The following is a 24,591-nucleotide window of genomic DNA, read 5'->3' as shown; positions in this document are numbered from 1 at the left end:
TCTGTTGGTTTTATTTTCGGTAAATTACACTCGCAACACGCTTTGCTAGGGATTACACCATGTTTGTTGATGTTTGATACCCACTATAGATCATGTGGCTTAGTGGGCACAATTGGTCTGTTCGGCAAAGACATTAAAATAATTTGACAAGATCTCTTATTACCAATCCCAAAAAATCTGTTTTGGAAAGCACCAATTTGAAAGGAAAAGTCGTATGCACAAAATATTTCAAATGGTTGTACATTTCATGTATCTGTAGTCAAAGTTCACTTTTTGAGAATTGAAATTTACGTTCAAAAAAGGAAAGGAGCATTTCCAAGTTTATTGTACATGCAGTTAAACCCCGTAGTCTCTTATATAAGAACTCTTCTGCCTAAAACACACAAAGAATTACATAAAAAAACAGGCTAAAGTGTTGATGAGACACTTTCTTTACATGTACACTTCAAATCTGTCGTCCCCACCTGGCTCTCATAGAAAAAATGCACATGCTCTCATAGGAAAATGCACATGTGAACAAAGTGTGATATCATAAATAACTGGCCTACTCATGGTGAAACTTGGTCCTTCCTTGATAAACGTTGACATGCAGGCACACTTGCCTTCCCACCCCCCCAAAAAAGCTATTTGGTCTGATGCGCTCGAAATAGTGCCTTTTTTACCCAGAGATGACAATCAAGTGTGACCCATAACTAAACAGAAATATCAACATCCAAATCTAAGTAACAATGACTCTCTATAAACTTGCTTGAGTTTTAGTGGGCTACAAACTTGGGCCTACGGTAACCGTTTCAATTTGTTTTGATTATTTTGGAGGTGGGGCAGTTGATTTTGATTAAATGCTCTTCTTTAGAGAGAAAAAATAGCACATTGCATTCGTATCATGTCCGAGTAACAGTCTCAACCAAAGCCTGAAGAAATCTATCAACCAAATTTTCGGACAGCTATTAGTACCTTTTTATGACACCATGCTACAGGAAAGTACAACGCACTCAATAACAAGAATCTTGGCCTTAAACACTGAATACCTCGAAAAATAAAAAGTAAGCACAGACACATTGCTGAAGCTACATTCTGGAATCCACTCCTGAATGTGAAGGAGAGAATGATTTCTATAGAAAGTATTTCAATTTCAGTGCATTTTTGCAAATTAGGAAAGAAAAACAAATAGTTTTCTTCCCAAATATTTTGTCCGTATTTTTGGGTACCCATAAATAAACTACACGTCCAAATCTTATGTACTGTTACGTAACTCCACAAGCACAGGTAAAGAAATCAAACCTATGAATAACAGTTCAAATGAAAACTTGATACACACTACCCGACGCCAAAACTTCCAAATCACTAAGCCGGACAAAGCTCAATGCAACAGGGTCTCTTCTACAAATCCTTTGTCAAGTATCTTAAATTTTGGGGCAGTTTGATGTTTGCCACATGGTTCAGCATCTACTTTGCATTTTTTTGTGGACTGACCCCTTTGAAGTAAATTTCACCACCGACAAAAAAATACAACAAAAAAAACTATGAAAAAGCCTACAATATACATGTATTTACACAAAGTGACAGTAAGAACGGAGCAGGCTTCTTTGAGTTTTTGGTTTCACTGTGCGCCTGCATCAGCACGGATGCAGAACGGTACTCACCACATGCGATCCTCGTCTGGCACTGTCTACGGTTCACTGGAGGAGGGGGAAGTCCTAGGGTCACTGGAGGCGGGGGAAGTCCTCGGCAAAGAGGGTGTGGCAGCGACAGATGGGACACGTTCTCTCTCTGCTGTTGTACCAAATGCTGATGCACTGTGGGACAGACAGAAAAAAAGTAACTGATTATGCAGTTGTTGGTCGCAAGCGCTCATCTTCCCAAGTAACCCTTGTTTCATATTTGAGATACAAAGCTCGTGTTGTAATCTGTACCAAGTAGAATTACCCCTCAACGGCCCAAAAGAGACAGGTTGGCAAGAATTGTTTCAACTGGGCAGCTGGAGAATGTGCGAAGACTGCACTGGACCCATGTGCTCGGCACGAATTGTACCTAACGTGTACCAAACGTGCACCAACCTGTGCGCGCACCTGGAGAGTCCCAGCCACAGAACCGTCACTTCTGCATACAGGAACACCATCTCTTGTTCTCACATTGTGCAAGTAATGACACAACCCTCCATGTTTGTCCCATCCCACTTGAATACCCTCCCTCTCAATGCAATAAGCCTCCACTCCTGTGGTATTTTGAAAGAGCCAGGAACTTTCCTAGATTCTCAAAAACCCAACAGGAAAGTACCGGCCAGGAACCCAGGTGGAGCATTCTTCGTACTTTCAAGAAGCATGCAGATGAGCGCAACAAACATATACACACTCCAATTTATCATGAGCAGTTAGCCAGCTGACCAGCATAGGTGATGGCCCCACAGTGCAGAAGGTTTTCTTTATCTCGAGACAAGCATGTTCAGGCAAGCCATGCCCCCGACTAGTCAAAGAGGTATTCTCCACACATGTACAACCTGCGTGAGCCTGATATCACCACAGCAATGGCTTCTGACTTCGCTTGTTAGATAAGTCTGGGGGTTTTCAAGACACATCAAGTCAGAGCAGTAGATAAGAAAAAAAAACACTACAAAATTACCCACTTTTCCTGTAACTAAAACAGCAGGAATGACAACCGCACTACGAACACAGGTCAAACATTCAAGGAAAAAAAAAAATCAGACGCAAACTCATTGAAACAAAATGCTGCCGATAACAGACCACAAACACAATGACATCACACTTGGTTTTACACGTGCACTTCCCTCTGGGGCTTGATGGATCGCATGCCAACTTCACAGCGACAGGAAAAGGCACATGCAAACAGTGTTACTAAGTTACAGGTCTGTTTTAGCTCTACAAATACCACCTTCGTGCTATCCACTGCATGCTACCAATCATAGTGGCTCTGAGTGCACAATGAATCACACAGCCATGCCAGCATAGCTAACCACTTCCAATCTCCAATCGTTCTTACCATTGGCACAGACGCTCCAGGTGTAACGGTCTCGCAAAGAGAAAATAAACTTAGGTCATGGGAGTTAATGGAGTCGTAAGAATTGCAACCCTCCGAAGGGTCAGCAGCGTCAGTAATGACACAGTCAGCCTTTGGCGACTTCAATTTGAATAAAATCTGGTACACTGAGTTACCTGATTGCACAAAACCATGACAATTTGAATTCTACAGACTCAAGAGACTGTTGCTATACCTCGCGATTCGGGGCAAGCTTTTGTACAGCGACCAACATCTCTGGAATGGACTGGTTCCTTTGTGCCCTTCTTATCCATCGAAAAGCAGAGTATTGGTGCAAGGCATCTCTTATGAATCTAAACAAAATCTTGCTCTGAATCACAAGGTCCAGCAACAGCATCTTTAGTATGGAGAATTCAACTTGTTATGTCCATGTGAATTTATAGAATCCAGTGTATCAGAGTTTATTCAAATCTCTCGCAAAAGGCTTATTTACAAGGGCCATCAACTTGACAATGGCTTGGTTTGACCATCCTCAAGCCTGCATAAATCTTTCCTAATGCTCAATGGATTTTGAATGAACAACGAGAATAGGGTTTGATGTAACAACAGTTTACTAATTTTGGTATACACCCAGGGCAAGTAAAATACTTACTTACAACTGGAAGATAGAGAGAAAAAAGTGGACCCCCCCAAAAAAAACCCAAATGCAATCCAAAAGTCACCAAATGAGAAAAATTCACCAGACAGACACACAAGACATACAGACTAACAGACAGATGAGGGTAAGAGAGGCAGTAGACAGATGCACTGACAAAGCGACAGACCTCATCATGAAACCCACCTCATCATGAAACAGGTGGCCACAGTCCAGCATTCTGACATCACCACTCTTGGAATTCATGTCCTCCTGGCAGATGACACATATGTCTGAGTCCTCCTACATGAGATCAAGTTTTAAAGATTACAAAAGCTTACGTCCAGACAAAGAATGGAGATTAAATACAAGGAAAGCTCTAGGCACTTACGGGAAGGGGAAAAAGGGGAATGAAGGTTAAGGTTAAGTTGACGCTGCCCAGTGGGGCATTTATTACCCAGAATCCTATTTTATTGTGCACAGATTTGGGTTTCAGCCTTTTATCAGAGAGCACTGTCTTTAGCCCTTCCTACGCCTTCTAGTGTGACCAACAGGCTGTATCTGAATCAACTTGCTGTGGCTTGGATTTGTGCACATGTCTATGGAAAGTAACTGTAGCCACTAGCTTGTGGTGTCCATGGGAGAACTGTTATTGTTATCCACAGCCGTAATATTTGGTTTTGACTAACAAAGCAACTGCTCCATGCTGTATGGTCAACAGTGTGTGCATTAATGTAATCAGCAAGTAGTAAGTGTAAACAAGGGCTAAAAAAATCCTTTGGAAGGATGGATTTTAGAACAACGTAGGGACGACTATGAACAGGGAGTACCGGATGTGGAAAAGTCTGCTGGATCGCCTGTAACGTGGGGAGTTCACTCTCCTTGGGCTGGTGGGGTTGGGGCGGGTTTGCCAGGTGCTGTCTGGGCGGTTCCAACTTGGCCTGCAGGTAGAGCCTGGACTCGGCGATGATGGTGCTGAAGGGGGTGCCGCTCAGGCTGCCATTGTGGTCCTGACGCACCTGCCGGATCACCTCCATCACCTCCTTGCTGTGATCGTTGACAAAAAAGGATGCCACTTGACTAATTAAAGACATGTGCATGTATGTCCATCATCTGCCACATCCCTATGATGATCTTTTACAGTCTGATGTCGAGATCCAATTTAATGGCTCCTAAATGTATTTTCTTATACTGTTTGACCAATTTTCACAACCCACGACTACAACTCAACCTTCAGGCAGAGTGTCCCAAATAAATCAAAGAGTGAACAAATTTTCATCCCTCTCTGAATATAGCATCATCCAAAGGCGAAATAGTGGGAGTTGTCTTTTCAACATGTAACTGGGCTCATTTATGTAACAATAGTGTGAAACAGAAGTCATTGGAGTCTACAAAATATTGCAAGCCAAAAGTACTGGGCGCACCAGTGTTAATCCACTTGTCCATCTCTTAAATTGCCAATGTTGCTGCTGAAAATGCGAATTTGGTTTCCAAACAAAAAGGACAGGCACTTTCCAACTTAAACACGCTGTCAGAAGAATAATTTAAGAATCTTCAAATCTCATGGAATTAAAAATGTCAACAACAGAAAAGTTTTAAAACTAGCCCAAGTCAGATAAAAATGCTTTACCAATTACTATGTAAGCAAAGAAATGCAACGAAATCAAAATGAAATCACAGAGGAATAAGTGTTTCAAGACGGGAACAGTTCAAACCGACCGTTTCCAATCCTTTCCGATCAACAAGAGTGAGTGAGAACAAAGGCTGTGGGAGAGCGACTCACGGTTTAACGCCGGTGAACTGCTCAGACAACACCCCGATGAGCTTGTCCATGCACCCCTTCTTGCCCGCCTTGGCCTGCTGTTGCTTCCATTCTGCCTCAAAGTGTGCCAACGCTTTCTTCTTCCGCTTGCTCATCTGAGGGGGGGAAAGAGGAAGAGACGAAGCCACGTGAGCAACTTGATTCAAGCCTAAGGGGCCCAAAGACGGAATACACTTGGAGTGCATGCCCATTCAAACAATCCTCTTTCTCATCAAGTTCTGATCTGAAAAAAATAGGGGACTTGTTATACGTGCAGTTAGGTCAGTGCTGGTAAAACAATGATGGCATTCAAGTGCAAGGAATCAGATTAACTACTTGCTGCCGGGGAGCCTATTCGTATTCTTTATATGCATAGCCGGGGTCTCCGAAATCAGACAAAGGGAACTGGGCCTTCTAACAAAGACCGTACTCGTGACAAAAGACCAGGCTGCTTGGAATTACCAACATTTTTAAACTCTCAATAGTGGAAATAATCCAGCATTTTTTTGAAACAGTATACCACTGTTTGGGTCATTCAGTGCGAGCGGATTACCACCAGGGACAAAAGTGCTCAATCACCTCAGCGATGAGCCACACAGTACCGCTGAAAGCTAATCTGGCCCCTATTGAAAAGAGGTAAGCAGGGCACTGTGCCAGTTTTGTGAACAAAAGAAAATTATGTAACACAGAACAATCTGGGCTCTTTTTACACGGTGGCAGGCCTGGCTGAAATACTCCAGCATCAATAGAAGTTGTCTGTCAGATTAGAGTAGAAACCAGAAAGTCCTTCATGTGGGTGTAAGTATCCAGTAAATGAAGATATGAATTTGTTAAGAATTTTGAAAACAGAAAAAAATGAAAAAGATCCCATCCCAGCAGAATCAACATTCATTAATGCCCCCCATGCGATGTGGTTAAGAAATGTAGACTCTGAAGTTTCGGTTTACTTACCTGTGTCTGCCACTCATCTTCATCCGATTCCTCTTCTAGTTCTGTTTCTGTGATGGTGGCCATCTGAGCTTTCTGCACATCTGTTGTATCATCCAACGAGTCTAGGTTTGCAGTCTTCCTCTTCTTGACTCCACTGACCTCCCTCGGCTTGGACACCTCTTGGGCTGGGCCAGGGGCGGGTGCGAGGCTAGCCTCAGATTGCGATGGACAGCTTCGCTGTTGAATACGCCGTGCTGCCTGGAATCTTGGCGGCAGGGAGGATTGCCTACGTTGGGCGACACCTGACCTCCCCTCACCAAAGCCGAAATCCCTGGTGTTGGTGTCCGATTTGGTCCCCTGGGTGCTGGGGTGATGAAGTGGTTCGCTCTGTTGTATTCCCTTGTGAAAGGCATTGGTGGACGCCAGACTACTGGGGTTGGCCAGAGGAGGGTGGAATGAGGGAAGAGTGAAGAACAGAGGCTTTGGAGTAGGTGTGATGGGTCCGGAAGTGGGCAATAATGGCTCTGGAGTGGGTAAGAGTGGCTGAGGAGTGGGCAAAAGAGGGTCTGGAGTTGGCAGTGACTGCCCTGGGGTTGGCAATGATGGCTCAGCAGTGGGGAACCACAGCTTAAGAGGGGACAATGATGGCTCAGGAGTGGGCAGCGACGGCTCAGGAGTGGGCGATGGCTCAGGAGTGGGCAGCGATGGTTGGTGAGTGGGCGATGGCTCAGGAGTGGTCAGCGATGGTTCGTGAGTGGACAACTGCAGCTCGGACATGGGCAACAATGGCCCATGAGTAGGCAATGATGGCTCAGCAGTGGGTAAGATTGACCCAGCAGGCGGCGTTAGTTGGGTGTCTTTGGAAGGTACTAGGTGACCGTGCACCTTGCTATCATCCTGGAGATCCTTCAAGCTTTCAGCCCTTTCTCCTGGCAGGTTGTGGATGTGCTTGGCTTTCCACTCCATGCAGATCCTCTGCGCCGGTGTGAGGCTGCTCTGTGAGCCACTCGATAGGACCTGGTTGGGATTCCCAAGAGTGCCTGGATTTCTGACGTTATCAGCCAACTGGAAGACCAGACTACCTTGGCTCACTGTTGCCCGAGACGTGACGGCCCCAGCCAGTATCTCGCCGCTTGATGGCAAGCTTGCCAATTCCTGTTGTTGATCACCTGCAGGATGATGGCTGCCAGAGATGACTGCAGCATCGTGACATGGCTCACCGGCACCAGACTTATCAAATGTCCCACAGGAGGGAGCGGGCGGACAACTAGTCTCCACAGCACCAGCTGGTCTTTCTGTCGGCAGTCCATCCGGCTGGGAGGCGTGGCCCCCAGTACTGAAGATGGAAGCCGCAAACAGGTTCATCTTCCTGGCCGAGTGTCCCAGGGTGAGCGCACCATCCATACCGGCAGGAAGGTGAGGTCCTTTGGAGCATACCGACCTCAGTCGGGAGAGGTTCGAGTCACTCTGGATTCGCTTCCGCATGTTCATGAGACGCTCCGCTCGAGTTTTGGCTGCAGGCTGCTGCTTCACTGGCTGGGCTGCACATGGTGCTTGCTATATTAAAATAAAAAAAATCATACATGGTGATAGGTTTATGTTGTGAATTTTACTAAGAATGATTATGTGATATGCCACAAACATGCATGTATACCGGTCAGGGGTACATGAGCAATGTACGCCATGGTACTCATGTACAATGGCATGCTATGGTTGCTCAGGGTGCCATCTGCCCCTCCAGGTGTATAAAACACCATGGACCCCTTCACAGTTGGCAACAATTGTGTAATGATGCGCAGTTCAAGGCCATGATATATACAGGCATCGGTGCTGGCTTAACTTGGTAAACTGTGATTGTCTTTTTGGAAATGGAACATCAATTCTGACAGTCCAGAAGTATACATGAGAAATGTGATGAATATTGTATTTCACATCAGTGAATGATGAATCAGCTTTATTATAGTGCTACCTGAATTTTAAAATCTACCTCTAGAAATGAACTTAACCACTTTGTGCCCGTACTGGAGATGTTGGCTTAATACGCAAAGCCGGGGTGCCCGAAATTGGACAAAGAAGCTGGGCCTTGTAACAAAAGACCGTACTCGGAGCATACACTGAGCTGCTGGGAATCGCAACATGCAGTTGTCAATAGCGGAGGAAATCCATCATTGTTTTGAAAGATTATACCACTGTTTGTGGTATTGAGCACAAGTGGATTGCCACTGGGGACAAAAGCGCTCTGGGGCTCCAGGGATGAGCGATACAATAGCACTGCATGCTAATCTGGTCCGCATTTGAAAAGACGCCAGCAGTGCACTGGGCTAATTTTGGAGACAAAAGAAAATTACGTAACACCGCACAATCTGGGCTCCCTTTACAAGGCAGCAGGCCTGGCTGAAATACTCGGGTGTCAATAGATGTTGTCCATCAGATTAGAGTAGCCACTAGACAGTCAATCATGTGGGTGTAAACATCCAGTAAATAAAGTTATGAATTTTTGAAGAATTTTGAAAACAGAAAATCTTGAAAATCCCCCGGGAATACATCATAAAACTTCAAATTAAACCCGACAGCATATGGTTAACATTGTTACTTTGATTAGTTTGCGTAAATTTACTTATGAAAATCCGTAACGGTTGGATCCTTTACTGGAACATTCTAGTGTCGTGGGACCAAAACTGACGATGATGAGCATTATCATAATAAAAGTCATCTTTCAAAGGGACTGCTGACCTGGTTTTCTGCAAGTCCAGGAGGTACATCCCCTCCACCAGCTAAGGGATATCCAAATGTGAATCTTGGCGGCAAGACTTCTTCATCAACAGTGGGGGTAGCTTTTGGCAACTCTGGCACTGGGGCTGAGTGAGGTTGAGTTTCTGCCAACTCCTGCAGCCCACTTGCATCTTGCTGCATGTCTGACGGCTCGTCTGGCACTGCAGGTGCTGTTGCTGATGCTGCTGTGTCAGGTTGGTCGATGATTTCAGCATCCACAGTTGGCACTTCGCCAGGTCTGATGGGAAAAGGCATATGATACAGGACAAAAAAAAACCAAGTTAACCTTACCATTACGTTCACAGTAGCTCTGTCCCTGTGAAAGGGACTCCCAAGATGCTCAAAAGCTTCTAAATGCATTGAGGTACAGTTTAAGTTATTGTCTTAGATGAGGAGATATGACCAACAAGACCAGAGTGTTTGACTCAAGCTTTTGTCAGTATTGCAACACTATTGCTTAATACATCAGATCAAGATACCACTGTCCATGAGCAAGATATTTTACAATTATTGTTTCTTAGAAAAATGTTATTGGGGGTATTTGTTAAAGTAAAATACACTCAAACTTACAGGCCTGAGAAAAAACTTGCAGATTAATGGTGCATCCTACAAGTTTGCCAAATAGGAATGCAGACCTAATGAGCAGGCTCACTGATAGCCTAATGGCTCTTGCAAAGCGCTTTATGCATATCACGACTCCTTCAATATTCCAGCAAATAATGGTACCTTCTGATATCACACTGTGAGCTGGCCAACCTCCGCCCACGTCCTCTCCCAACAGCCTTGGGAACCCTGACTGGCTGTCTAGTCGTGTCACTGCCAGACAGCGTCTGGCCGTCCAGAGGGGTATTGTTGACAGTTCCTTCCGAGGAGGATGCCGGAAGGCAAGGTTTGGGAGCCTGGTCGGTGTTCTTTGTGGGCCGAGCTGAGAACTGAAAAACCTGGTGGGGTTGGCTCGTAGGCTTGGCCTTCACCGAGAAGGAGTTCTTAATGGAGAGTTTGGGCTGTTTAAAAAGAAAAAAAAATTCAGGGCTTAAGGATAATACCAACCTTATTTCTAATCAATTAAGATGATTAATTCAACCTGGCATGAACTACTTTTTTATCTCAAAGAGAGTTTCCAAGTCAAACAGTATTTGTCTTAAAGTTCAAAGTGAGAAAATAGGAATCATCAATTATCTCTAGCAAGCAATATTAAAATTTTGAGAGGACGCATGAACGAGAGCCTCTTCAAAAAGATTCAACCAATGCACCATTTTAACGTCATCCCAAGATTTAACAATTACACGTGGGAAGAAATGAACCCCCCACCTCAAAAATAACCCAATCATTAAAAGGTAGCAGCATGAAAGATAACTGAGCTTTTTTTTTACCGCCGAGACTTTGAAGGTATCCAACTGAGGCGCAACCAGTTCAGGTAGCTGGCCTAGTGTCTTGTCTTCATCTCTGATCATCCTGACCAGGCTGTTATACTTGGACTCCAGTTTGGAGGTATGAGCCTGCATCGAGTTCTGATACTCTGCCCATCTGATGACTAGGTGAGCTTTCTCACAGAAGCTGTTGGAAGGAGAGAATATTTGCAAATCAAGATTTCAAAACACGAAAAGTCTTTTCTGGTTTTCAAGGAAATCTGGTACACAGTGTTGACCCTTTACCATGCATTTCCTTTTTTCTCCTACAGTCTAACAAAGGTTGTCTGCCACTCCGTCAGGTCAATGCACGGCAGGTCTGAGGCAGTCGCCCACACGTAACTTAAAAACGCAAACAGCATTCAATTACTTTTTTCGAATATATTCCCGGAAAAGAGACAACCCACCAATTTCATTCTGAGATGTAGTTTCAGTGCAAGTCACCAAAACAACTTTCCACGGTTGGAGTAAGTTACAGGCCCAGTCTTACATAATGAACACTGACACAAACTAGCAACATCTTGTGCATTCTGCATTAACAGAAAAATTGGCCGATGGAGCAGTGTTAGGAGTCTTCCACTGCGTTACATAATAATTCAACGAAACACAACCTTTCAAGACTCTTCACAAATTGCCAGCACCTGATGGGATTTTGCCCCCAACATCATTCAAGTAATATGTTGCCGACGGAAACCTGTTTGGGGCTCTACATCAAATTGATCACACTGGCCGCTCGCTCACTTGAGTTGGGAGCTCTCTGTACAGATGTTGTAGGTATACTCGGCATCTTCTAGTGTACTCTTAATCTTCTGCTCGATCGATTGACGCTTTAATTCCAGCACCTTCAAAATATGCGAATAAACATAAAATCACACTTGATTAAAGTCCGTACGAAAGCACGTATTTCAAGAATTCTCACAAGCTCAAGAATTCCATTTTCACTGCCTCAACATAATGACAGGATTTGCCGGAGGATTTGGAGGGATTGCAGCAGTAGGCACACCTCCAAGTAACATTTTCAAGAAATTTTGGAGGATTTTGGGGGATTGAGGAAGAAACCAATTTTTTCACCACCCAAAGCACCACCCTAGCAAAAAGGGCATAGGGGGTTAGGGTGAAAGGGAAGACTACAAAAATTAAACAGGTGGTAAGTGGAAGTTTAAAGGGCAAACCTCAAGTTCGGCAGACTTGGCACGCTTTGCCAGTGCCACCGCGTGCTCAGCCGGAACGGTGCCAGAGTACTCCCCAGCCTTGACAAGTTCTTCGGTGTTCGTCCCCACATTGGCCCTTGGGACGGCTTTGGCTTTCGTAGTCAATGCTGCCTCCAGGTCCAGGAGTTGTCTGGTCACAGACTGCAACTCATTAGACAGGCTAAAAGGGGAGAATAAAAAAAAATCCTTTGAGTGAAACAAAATTGGAAGCATGTCTCCGTTGAGAAAATATTGATCTCTGAAGCAAGTCAATGCTTTATCCAGGAGTTGAGAGAGGGAAGGGGGCCAGTCAAGGAGTCCTGAACCACTATTTTATTCACTTTACCTTTATATACTTGAATACGGTGAAATTCATAGCCAAATCAGTTCATGTGCCTTCTTTACAGAGCATACAAGGCACACTAACCACTTGCTGCCGGGTGTAATTTGAAGTTGCATGACGTAAAACCGGGAGATTTTCCATTTTCAAAATTCTTCAAAAATTCATGACTTCATTCACACGATTGACTGTCTTGTGGCTACTCTAATATAAAAGACAACATCTATTGATGCCCGAGTATTTCAACCAAGCTTGCCATTTGGTAAAAAGAGCCCAGATTGTGCAGTGTTACATAAGTTTCTTTTGTTCCCGAAACTGGCACAGTGCGAGGCTGGCGTCTTTTCAATAGGGGCCAGATTGAAGAGTAACGGTATTGTATCGCTCATCCCTGGAGTGCTGGAGCGCTTTTGTCCCTGGTGGTAATCCGCTCACACTGAATGCCACAAATAGTGGTATAATCTTTCAAAACAATGACGGATTTCCTCCTCTATTGACAATAGAGAAAATGTCAGCAATTCGAAACAGCTGGGTCTTTTACTCCGAGTACGGTCTTTTTTTTATAAGGCCTAGCTCTTTTGTCTGGTTTTGGGTTCCCCGGTTTCGTGTATAAAGCCTATGTGCCTGAAACCGGGCTCCTCGGCAGGAAGTGGTTAAGATACCAGAAGAATACGAAAGACAATAAAAACGTCAGTATCATTATAACAGTAAATCTCCCTTTAAAGCCAAGCTAAAATGCGCATTATTGTAGTTGAAGGCCACATACTGCACGTCACAAGAGTCCAGTGCTGAATGATTAAGTGAGAGCAAGTGCACCATCATCTGAAAGGGAAATTGTGACAGAGGGCCAGTCTAAACAGCATGCAAATCTCCAACGACGAGCCATGTGTTAACATCTGCCTTACCATGCGCTTTGCTTCTCGGCGGCGACCAATTTGCTCCTGGTGGTGCTGAACACGCTCTGCAACTCTCGGTGGTCCAGCAAGAGCTTCCTGAACTCTGACGTCTGCTGCTTGCGTCTGCTGTCCAGCTCACGCTGGGCATCCTGGCATCAAACAGGGGAGAGATGCAACACTTTCCTACTACAGGCATTGACGGCACATGAAATGATGTAACCAGTAAACTTCTACATTTGTTTCATTTAGGAAAGATTCTGAATTCACCAATACCTCCTCAAGAGTAAGTTTGAAGCTGCTACTAAACAATACACATGTATTAAAATTCCAAGCATGTGCTGTTTCTATTAAGGCCAATTCATGTTCACTGAAACCACGGTGGTTTGACTCTGTGCCATAAATGACAAACAAGTTAAAAAGAAGCTACATTTCAACAGACAATTTTTGCTGACCAGTGTTTTGAAAATGCAAACTTTTTCATTCACATGAGGAACAAACAAGCCCTTCAAAGGGGCAAACAAAGCCCACTCAGACTCCTGATCAATGGTTGAAGTGTTTCACAAATAAAAGAAAAATGATGGCATCGTACACAAAGTCGAGATTCGGTCTCCTGGAGGGTTTCTCTCAACTCCTTCGTCTCCGCACTGTGTCTGCTCTTTTGAGATGCTATCAAGTCCCTCTCACAGTCCAAGGTAATTTCAAGGATGCTGACTCGCTCTAACTGTTCATGGTTTGAAAAGAAGACATTCAGATATACATGTAGAATGATTTTTGTTTCACTCCACAAAGGAGCAAAACTATGTTTCTCACTTGACCTACAGACTACAGAAAAAATGCAACCATGAAAATCAACTGCCTGACAAAAGTTTCCTAAACTATGCCAAACTTACTGCTTCGATGTACTTCTTCATGTGGGCCTCCTCCAGCTCCGAGGGTGTGTCCACGGCCCGGTTCTGCGTGGACAAGGCGCCCGTTGTGATGCCAACATTCTTTGTGATGATCTTCTTGGTGCTGATGGCTCGTGTGCACATCCTGATCTCATCTGTGTTCACTCCTTTTTCCTTCAATTTGGGAAGAGTCCTGTTGACAGGGCCATCTCGGGCTAGAGGGACTTCTTTCTGTCTAACTTCCTTAGGATTGGCGGCACCATTAGCACAATTATTTTCAGACAGCGCTGGATGACCTCCACGTGAATACCTGCAAACTTCTTGTTGGTCTCTCAGGTCTGGAAGTGGCAAGGCTTGCTCTACTGGACATGATCCAGCATCCTGAATTAGAACCATACATTGACCAGTCTTGCTTGGAGGTTTAGAAACAGTGGACACTTGACGTGACACAATATCACCACCAGTTTCTGCTGAGGGTTTTGAAACTGCGCGATTCAGAGGAATCTGACAGCAGTCAGGATCGTGTTTTGAACAACTTTCAGGATTCTGCTCCAGGTTTGCATACGTGTTTACCTTGTCTGAATCTGCAGCCAATCCTGATCCTGCAGTTATTCCTCTCTTGGACTCATCCCTTCTCTGTCTCCCTTGTGGGGGGCCTCTGTGTTGCTTATCAACTAATTCTGAACCCCCCAGCTGACCACCAGCCTCGACATGCTCCCGTACATCAACAACCTTATCCTCATTTGTGGAACCGTCATTCTCCTCACTATCACGTATCTCTGTGGAGGGGTAAAGAACTGTCTCCCCTGGCTGAGTTTTCTCTTCCAATTCAGGCTCTGCTGAAACCAAACAGACAGGCTTAGGATCACCACAATAGTCACCAGAGACACTCACAAATTCTCTTGTATGACTGTCGGGAGTTTTCGAGCTTGTATCAGGCTCCAGTGCATGCAAACAGGAATGTTCATTTTCTCCACTGGATGACTGGGAGTCCCACAGGTCACTTTCTGGTTTCGGTACAGCTTTGATGGGTGAGCGCAGTTGAGGGCTCGTTTCCGATGAGGAAAATTCACTAACTTCCTTCTCGCTATCCTCAGCCAGTTCAAGTGGCACACTGAGATCTCGGTGGACACTACTGAGTACTTGGCCGGTAGTTTCAGATTTGCATTCCTCTGTTTTAGGCTGTCCTGAGCTGATTGGCAAGCTACATGGATTGGCTTCTCCCATGGTGTGACTACTGTCAAGGGTACACTCTTCCTTGGACCCTTCCCAAGTGGATGGAGAACTTGTAATTTTTACATCACCCTCTAAAGCTACATCTTCTACACCTGTTTGGAACTTGTGTTGATCCGTGGGTTCATCTGAAGCTTTGTGTGAATTGCCTGGGGTCTCTAAGTATCTGGAAGAATGTGTGTCCGGAGTTTCACGCGTAGTCTGTTTGTGTTTGTGGTCCAACTGAACAGCAAAAACAGCTTCCAATCTGTCTGCGTCATGTGCCATCTCCTGAGACAAACTGTCCGTAGAAGCGTTGGGTTCTTCTGGCAAAATCTGATGCCCCTGAGACTTTTGCAGGCTATGTTCGTCTCTTTGGACATCAGTTGATGGGATAGATTCAATGACATCTTTGATGGTTGTGGATACCTCTGGACACACCAAAAACTGTTCAGGACCTGTGAGGTCTCCATCTCGAATAGGATGATCGACTTCCCGTGTAGCGCAGAGGTCATTCTCTTGACAACCACCAGAAATCTGTTTTGTGTTTACTATCTGATCAGCAGTAGAAGTACAGGGTTCCTTTTCCACAGCTTCTAGCATGTTTGCACTGGAGTTCAAGCCACAGTTCTCAGAGCGGTCCTGGTCAGACCCAGAGTTTTGGTCAGGCAACTTCGACAACTCACGTTGGTGATTTGGCACCCCGCTGGGTGTTTCCTCAATACTGTCATTGGTTGTCGAGCCTTCAGAGTCGCTAGCCATGGGTGGGTCTGAGAGAGTTTCGTGCCTTGCCGCTGCCAGACTCTGCAAGTACTGGATCCATCCACTCTCTCCATTACCTGTTGCCAAACCACTCAATATAGAAGCCATTTTGGGTCTGGTACTCAAGCTTCCCTCTTGTGGGCCCTTCGTGGCAGCTGGCTTTTCTTCCCCTTGTTTCGGCGGTTCTATGCCTTTTCCCTCTTGCTGCTCTTCGGCATTGCTTGCCCTGTCTTGCGGCAGTTTACTGTCCTGCACAGCTGTACTGGTCTGTCCTGCTGGAGTCGAAGGTGAATTATCTTTAACCTCTGAGATGGAAGAGGATGTCAACGTAGAGTTTGTGGTGACCTCTGAAGTAGCTTTACTCCCTTGCTCCCTTAAATGATTCTTAGCATCTTCACAGCAGATTTCTTTAGCTTTGGTGGCCAGTTTCTCTCCCATGGTAACATACGGTGATGCCAGCTGTGGTGACAAAGGTATCGACCTCCCCTGACCGCTCGACCTCTGTTGGCTGAGTGACAACTCCTGCTCCCCTGCTCTTGCTCCCATGTTGCTTACAACGTGTACAGAGACCGAGTTATCAAGGAGTGGTTTTTCTGTGACCTCCTTTGCCTTGGCAGCTAATCTGTCTCCAACATCAGTGAAGGGGCTTTTCTCTTCCTTTTTGTCTTTAAAAGTAGGTGTCTCACCTGAACAGAGGGAAACACTTACAAGCATCCACAACCATATCTATCTTGTCAAACTTAACAAAATAAATTAAGTCTACCAACTTCAATCATAATATGAAATTTGTGAGAAAACAAAATTAACTTTGTTTCTCATGAATAAGAATTTGTAACAATTTTATCTTCTCATACGAATAGCATGCCTTCACATTTAGATACTTTACCAGATTATTCAAAAGGGGAAAAAAAATCATCAGCAAATTGTGATTTTTTGCCAGTGTGTGTGAAACATCAATGCCACTCAAGTAAGAAGTACAAGGTAACCAACTAATAGTCAACTGTCTAGGTGTAAATTATGTCCATAAGTACATCAGAAACCATAGAGAGAAACAGGTGCAGGAGCAGTTGATTGGCGCAATAGACTAATCAGATTACACCCGTTACAGACAGGTGTTCTAGAGTCGTGCTGAACCAAATTAAAGCAAGTTTTGAATTAAGAACGGCAAAAGTGCGATGTAAGAAACAATTAGGAGTGACCAGGCGAGCTACCAGGCAAAAGATTGACACTTAAAGCGCTCGAAACAACACAAGAGCAACTTGGTTTCAAATGTCGTTGTTTTCGTGGACCAAACCCACTGCAAAGGTATGTATTAATTCGTCTGTTTGAAACTAAATTTAATTGGGTCAATCCGAGTCCCTATTAATTCTATTTGGTTCGGCGCGACCTTTGAACACCCAAATTACAATATTGCTGTTTGAGTGCTGCTATAGCTGTCAGCCTACTTCAAAATTCAACCTCCTAAATCCTGAACAATCCACCAGTAGAGCCAATGATTTTCTAGGATCCCGGAAAACGGATGGAAATAGCGGAATCAACACTTTGAAACAGAGATCGCCACTTGAAATGGAACTTGCAAACTTTCCCATTAAGAATGGCTTCAAAGTAAAGAAAACTTTCCACAAAGAGCCACAACTAAATACCTACCAAACCCTTTTAAAATGCTTGCGTCTAATGAAACAATTATGCTGGAAACATCGTAATTTGCACCACTCCAGCCCATGATTGGGTAATCTGAGCCGGTACCGATACTTGCAGGCGCTAGTATGGCTGTTATGAGCCTCAAGCGTGCAGCAGCGCAGTATGGTACACACATTGGCCATTCACATGTGCACTGTACGAGCATTGAAATCAAGGTGCAAACAAGTTCATACTCACACATATGCTTATTGCATGTGTGGGGATTTCAGTCTGTGAATCCGCATAGATGCCTTGAGACAAGGCTAGTGCCGCATAGCGCAACAATGAAACCGTGGCAGCAAAACGGAAGACTAATTACATATTTCTTGACTCAAAAAAACCTAGTAAGCTTGGTGTACTATAGATGAATGGGCCCTTGGAAGTGATCAATGAAAAGCAAAGTTTTGTCAAAGTCAAATACATGCATTTTAAGGCTCGCATTTAATGTTAGCTTTCTGAATTTGTCACACCACTGCCAAATAAAATGGCGGGTCGAGGTCCAATATTGACATATTGTGATCAACGACTGTTGCATGCAAGACCTACTCTATGACTTCACTGTACGTGTATTTAGATGTAATTTGTTTTTACACATGAGGAGTGAAACATGAATTGTCCGTTGCTTAATCGTGGCAAGTTTTGGATGATCACTCCGGTGGGAAATCAAGGGGTGGCTGATGCCATATTTCTTGTGTGGATTTTTTTTTTAAATTTTCAATACAAAAAAGTAAATAAAAAAGTTGGAAACAATGCAAAAGTATTTCCAAACAATATTTGTTTCTTTTCTTTAGGGGGGATATGGTTGGGCAATTGGTGTCCATGCAGAGTTTAAAACTTGCTCTCCTTTTTCATGCTAATTTCCAAAGCAGAATTTGGGACTTGGCGAAACAGAAAATCACTGGCTCTACACCAGGTTTTGAACAATTGAAAAAGGTAAGAGTCTCGCCACTGTTGCTTTACATGAGACTTGATGCTGTGAGAAAAGTCGGAACATTCGAATTCAAATTCACAGTTGCTAACATTCAAATGTGTCTTCATTTCTACACATTCTGAACGTGCAATCCGCAATAAAGAACTGAGAAATGAGAAGACTTAAAACCCATTCTTCACCTGGATAGAGAGTCCTGAAGTCATCATAGTAACCGCCTCCATTCCCATAGCTCGATGTCAAGAGGGAACACAGCTCCCACAGCTTGGCAGATTCTTCGTCTTCCCTGTTCTGGGAACCGTCACCCTTCAGAGGGTCCAACCTGGCCGGTGCGGCTGGCCCGGTAATAAAAACAAAACACAGGTGGACATTTCAATTATTTAACAGTACTACAGAGGGCAGGGCATTGTCTTTTTGATTATTCCGACGAGGCTGTTCTGCAGACTAACCACTACCACTTACAACAGAAGACGGAACTGAATAAAGGACTGACGACCGAGGACAGAAAAAAATCTTTGGTCCCCATTTGTGGCATCTGTCCTGTGTGGTACACTTAGACATGTACATGAACGCATTTTAGTGACATCCCAGAGGAACCACCGACCTACCTTTCATGAATTCCGTAATGCAGAAATCTTCTGTCTTGCTGTCCTCCCATTCTGCTGGTTCACACGCAATATCCTGCAAGATCAAACCATACATTTTATCCACTTCACTTCTTGATGCCTAATAATTTGGAACAATCCTTTTCTGTTTGGTGCACCTTCTAAAAAGTCAATTGTCAAGATTCTTATTCTGATATATCTCTGGTCTACACTGTCCAACCACTCTTAAAAAAATTGGGAGGCGGACGACGGTGCTTTACAATGGTGCATGGTGCAGTACTGTTGAAAACTCAGCACATTAATTACCAAGGACTGCTGTTAGCGGCCATCAAGAAACTGAGCCATCATCTTTCCCTTTACCTCCGAGTCCATCTCTGCTGCTTTTCCTCGCAACGAAATATTGTCTCCTTCTACCACAAAGAACTCCTCAGCCTGCTGCAGGAATGGTCTGAGACCCCCTAGCCTCTTGATTCCCCGCCGGATGGGGGCCGGGAGCTGCATGAAGATGCTCAGAAGCCGGCTGTCGCACGCATCCAGGGTGCCGTGGGTTGTGAGAACCTCCTGAAATTGACTAGAAGACGTGAAAAAATTACAACAGATTAAATTCAGTGCCAGAACACATGTGGAACCAAGTTCTCTCTTTTTTCCCCAGGAAACATTAATTTTTAAGCGCGATTTTAAGCTCCAAGCAATATATATGGACTTTTTTGGGGGGCTGTACTTTTTGCAAATTTCTTTTCATTCATGACCGAACCCTAGGCTCCCTTGCTTTTTTTGGCTACAATACTTCCTTGAGGCCCATTCATACTTTCACTTCGCTTTCACATTTGCCAGTGGTATGAACTGGCTTTCACTTTTACAAAATCCATCAACACAATGTCTATCCAAAGGAAACAAACCAACCTGTACAGCCTACCGCATGGTTAATCTTGAGGATTTTACAGAAATTCAATCAAGCTAGGTATGTGAATACTCTTGCATTTGAACTTTCATGCACAGAGACTGCCGCCTCCTTGAATCTCTATTACATACTACGGCTTTAGATCTAAGCACTGTCCTGTATTCAATTACTGAAGCGAAAGAGCTCTCCCCTGACTGTATGTCATGGTACACTCCTTTTTTACATTAAAATAATTATGAATACATGTAAACTCAGGGAAAATGAATCACATGAGCTATATTCACGTTTGCTTCACTGTAAAGTTGATTTGTTCACATAACTGTCAGTAACGAGCCAGTTTCTTTTATTTGAAAATTTAAACTGTTCTTCCAGCCAGTGACAAATTGTTCAGCTGAGACTGTACCTCAATAGTCTCCGTCTTTCTGGTTCTGTTAAGGGTACTGTGCAGTCCTCGGTAGCCCACGAACTCTGTATGTACTGCTCCTGATACAGTGACTGCTGTTCTTTGATACTGGGACTGCCCCCGAAACCTATGCTTCTAGAGCAGCTTATCTGTGAGGGCTTGGCAACCTCGTACAGGCTCGACTTTTTTGCATAGGTGACCGAGGGCGAGTTAGATTGTGGGTAGTACGTGGAGGTACCATTCTGCTGCAACTGTTGACTCTTGGTTTGGAGCTGAGGTTGTGGCTGGCAGTGTCGCTGTGGCTGGCAGTGTGGCTCGGGATGTGGCGGGCAGTGTGGCGGGCAGTGCAGCTGAGTGCGCGGTTGGGGTTGCAGTTGGGGCTGGCGATATGGCTGATGCTGCGGCTGGGGACTGGGCTGGCGGAGCAGCTGTTGACCGGGCCCACACTGCAGCTGGGGCCGTGCACTGTCCTGCGATGGCAGGTGCAGTTGTGTCTCTGGCTGCAGCTGTGACTGCCAGGGTCTCGCAGCTGGTTGGGTGGGACTGCCAATGACACCGCCACCAGCTACTGGCTGGGGCATCCGAGTGTAGCTTCGTGGGACACCCTGGGATGACTGGGTGAAAGCGGGTGTTACAGATACTGGGCAATAAGTGACCATTTGCATCGGCTGCTGGGTAAAAGGACACGGTTGAGGAATTTGCACTGGCTGTGCTGGCTGCGGAGGAATACTTCCTGGTACAAACACAGGAGCATGGGCACACAATGGGGTGTAGCTGGCAATACTACAACCAGAAAAAGGGAGAAAAATCACTACATCAATGTAACAACAGAACGAAAAGATTGGTTTTATATTCATGATAGAAATTAATCAAAAACAACGAAAATCGAAACATCTTCAAGTTAATCATTGAGCTTTCAGTAGAGGTGATTAGATCTGGGAGTCAATATTTACCTGGATGGATACATGGTCACAGGGATGTCACTCACGGACCGATGCCAATGGAAGTGTTAGTCAAGCCTGAAAGTCTGTCATTACACAATATGGCAAAGGGCCATATCCACTGGAGAAAAAACAAACAAAAAGGTATCAAAATACAAAAATACAAGTGACCAATTCAAAGAAATGAATTGTACTGGAAATGACTGGAGTGTTCATGAGCAACAGGCCTGAACAAATTTCGTACCATAAAAACTGAAAGAAGCTCTGAACACTTCTTTGCCCAATATCCACACTAAATTATGAGCTGATAGAGGTAATGAGATAAAAAGAGGCAAAAAGTAGCCAAGTGTGAGTGAAAAATCTCCTCAAAGAACAAACTGTTGTTAAAAATCTGCTTATTTTTAGCTTGCATGGAAGTAACTCCACAAAAAATCCTCTTACACATACAGACCCTCAAGCAATGAAAATGCTAATGTGAAATGAAAAGTGAGGCACGTGAAAGGTAGTTAATGGCCAATCAACGAACAATAAGATGTGCTCATTCTGCTGCAAATCCATTACTCGCACTGTGCAGCAAACGCCTTGACGTTTAGCGTATGTACCAATCTGATTGCATTATGATCCATTCACTGCCCAGGAATCCCTAAGCAAAGTCTCCAAGACAAACCACCAAGTAAAATAAATTATTTGCATTTTGAAGAAGATCACACGCCACTTGCCAGACACCTGAATGTGACCTGAATGGACCCACATTGTCAGGAACCCGTATACAAGTACGGGGACATAGCCTTATGAATTCACCCCAGGGCAGCGCTGTGATCAATGCATTCCAGTGTCCTGTGAACAGTGGCATGCTTCACAACAGCTTAGCTGTAGCATGACTTTACATTCAATTAAAACAAGCAGGGAAAACATTTAACACTGACAGTTAGGATGAGGTTAAGCCCTCATATTCCCCTTTTTCTCCACCCACCACATAAAGGTAAGGTAATTGATGCACGCACCATCCCTATTGTATAAAATGGACGATGCCAACTGTGGGGTCCCTGCAGTAGCAAAACAGAGGGTTATGCCCACAATTACAAGCACACTTTGGGTTTATGAACTCAAGCATACTGCTGTTTCCTGCTTCTGATGTTCACTAAAGCGTGTGTCAATAAACAGTCAAGATAAACGGTGCCAGCAGTGCAGCATGCACAGCCTCTATCATAATCCGCAGATCTGGCACAAACACCATCATAAATTCAGGTAGCTACCTTTCCCAGGATCATGGAAAGGGGCCCTGACCTGAGGCAGAAATGAATTAAGCTTGTCACATTTACACGTATTGCAGGTCAACAACAATATAGGATAAGCCCCAAAACGTAGACTACCAGCGAGCGTTTGGGGCAGGGTCAATACAGGGCACTATTTCTCCCTGAAGGATAAGGTGGATACAAGGCACATTGTATATTGAATGAGAAAGATGGAACACTAATCTAAGTCCAAAGTGGCTCCTGCCCGGGCAGTCAATACGATACAGCAGATGGCAGTGGGATGGACCAGCACACCCACACAGCACATACGTGTGAGCAGTCAAGCAAAGCTGGCCACGAGGGTAGACAAATGAATGCTGGGACAGTTTATAACTGGGCTGGAATTTTGAAAATTTTGAGGAGTGATGACACGGTACGAGAAGCATGCACCTTGTATAATAGATGACAACTTTTAACACTATAGGTTTTGAGCTTTTTAAGCCCAGTACTTCCATGGAGGTAGGAATGCTACTTCCTCCATGGTACTTCCCAGCAATGATCAAGATTACTTTTGACAAGACCGAGCTAATGTCTCAATAGATGTGCTGTATGCAACAGTCTGTGGGTGGTTGTTCCAGCACTTTTGCCTTCAGGACCAGTGACTCCACCCCAGTTTATATCATATATCAGAGTGATACAGTTCTTTGTAGACTCCCTGACTTTGGAAAGCAGATGGTTGTAGGTAAAAACACACAAGAGAGGGCCAGTTTCTTCAAGTCAACAAGCGTAAAATAATTAACTAAAAAATAAAATTACAGAATGATGTCTTAAATTACGTCAGGGTTTTGCCATAAGTTAATTTTCAAATTTTTAAATAGGGCCTTGGTTAAGTAAAAACTAGAGGACCTAACCAGGATAACTTTTGCATAATTACCTAGGCCCTAGTTTGGTTCTGGTAACTGGAATCCACTTTTTATTTTTGCCATAACTTAGCCAATGTAGGCTGTAACTTATTCTGTCAGGTGAGCATTCAATGCAAAATTTTAGTCAAAGTGACAAAAAACTTGACTCGGCCCCAAGTCTCAGAAAACAAGGCACTGAACTTAGGATAATTTCCAATCCAACAAATTAAAACAAGAAACGCATTCTGCTCACTAACATGTTAAAAACTTCCATAAGGTCGCAAACAATATATGGCAACCCAAACTTTCTAAGGACAGTCGAGCGTGCCGGATGTCTGCAACTTCGCAAATCCTAGGCCTACCATGTTGCCCTCCCCCCATTTTGGCCGGCATCTTCAAAGTGTCAGCTTGACACTTTTTCCAAATCCTTAAACCTGGTTTCGTCTGAGTAAATCAGGCCATCTTTTACCTCGAAAGTTTAACTGCATACTTACTTTTAAAAACGCTATTTCGAGATGAACCACGTACCAAAATAAGAGCAGGCGTACGTCTGTGTTACATGTGGCGCGAAAACTTCGTCCACTTTACATGTAGCACAGACTAGTCTGGAGGAAGTCTAAGTAGCTTGCACATGCACAGCTAGCCAGCTAGCTAGCCAGCTGTACGCACACGCACATGCATGCCAAGATCTATGGCAAGATGCAAGTTTACATTCTTTGAGAAGTCACATGGCGGGGGTGTCATTGTCTTGGCCTTCGTTTTGGTCACACTCTGTCATACGTTAAGTTTTTGCAAAGTAATCAACACAGGAATGATATGTTTACGTTCTCTACATTTTGAATTAATGTTGTTAAAAAGGCGCATAATCTGAGTTTTATTGGGAAAATTAATGCGGACTACGGTTTTCCCTTCCATTAAATGGTACAGCTTAAACAAACAAGTTACTAGCCCGACGACTTTTGTATGAACGTTGCATTGAAAATGAATGTTTCACTCCTGCCATGCATTCAGGAAAAAAATAGTACTAGCTTTTCAGAAAATGGCATACATTTGCACAAAAATTAAAACTTTCTTTTAAAAATTGTTTTAAGCAGTACTCCAATAATGAGAATGTATTGAAAATCTGAGTAATACTTGATCAATTAAACCGTAACAAATTGTCGCGTAGTGAT

General features: G+C 44.1%; 1 protein-coding gene across 6 annotated transcripts; it reads right to left on the bottom strand.

Annotated features, from left to right (window-relative positions):
* Nucleotides 1-853: 853 nt before the first annotated feature.
* LOC110976639 (uncharacterized) lies at nt 854-24,373 on the bottom strand. 6 transcript variants are annotated; one of them, XM_022230132.2, is made up of 19 exons: nt 23,914-24,373; nt 21,295-21,403; nt 20,342-21,124; nt 19,398-19,608; nt 19,041-19,113; nt 18,615-18,767; nt 13,854-16,510; nt 13,553-13,684; nt 12,973-13,112; nt 11,713-11,911; nt 11,282-11,382; nt 10,505-10,688; nt 9,858-10,135; nt 9,093-9,369; nt 6,381-7,916; nt 5,412-5,545; nt 4,459-4,675; nt 3,836-3,931; nt 854-1,796 (listed from the first exon to the last, which is right to left on the bottom strand). In XM_022230132.2, the coding sequence occupies exons 2-19, from the start codon at nt 21,306-21,308 to the stop codon at nt 1,704-1,706; spliced, it is 7,278 nt and encodes a 2,425-aa protein (XP_022085824.2). In that variant the 5' UTR covers nt 21,309-21,403; nt 23,914-24,373; the 3' UTR covers nt 854-1,703. The 6 variants fall into 6 exon arrangements, with proteins under 6 accessions (XP_022085824.2, XP_086996258.1, XP_086996259.1 ...); XM_087140132.1 differs by having other exon boundaries at nt 20,342-21,115; XM_087140133.1 differs by having other exon boundaries at nt 20,342-21,152; nt 23,948-24,373.
* Between the last annotated feature and the right edge of the window lie 218 nt (nt 24,374-24,591).

The sequence above is a fragment of the Acanthaster planci genome, linkage group LG08 (genome assembly GCF_054643075.1).
Source record: "Acanthaster planci isolate LZ-2023a linkage group LG08, COTS_SCS, whole genome shotgun sequence".
In the NCBI taxonomy this organism is placed as follows: Eukaryota; Metazoa; Echinodermata; class Asteroidea; order Valvatida; family Acanthasteridae; genus Acanthaster; species Acanthaster planci.
This window is presented reverse-complemented; position numbering and strand designations above follow the sequence as displayed.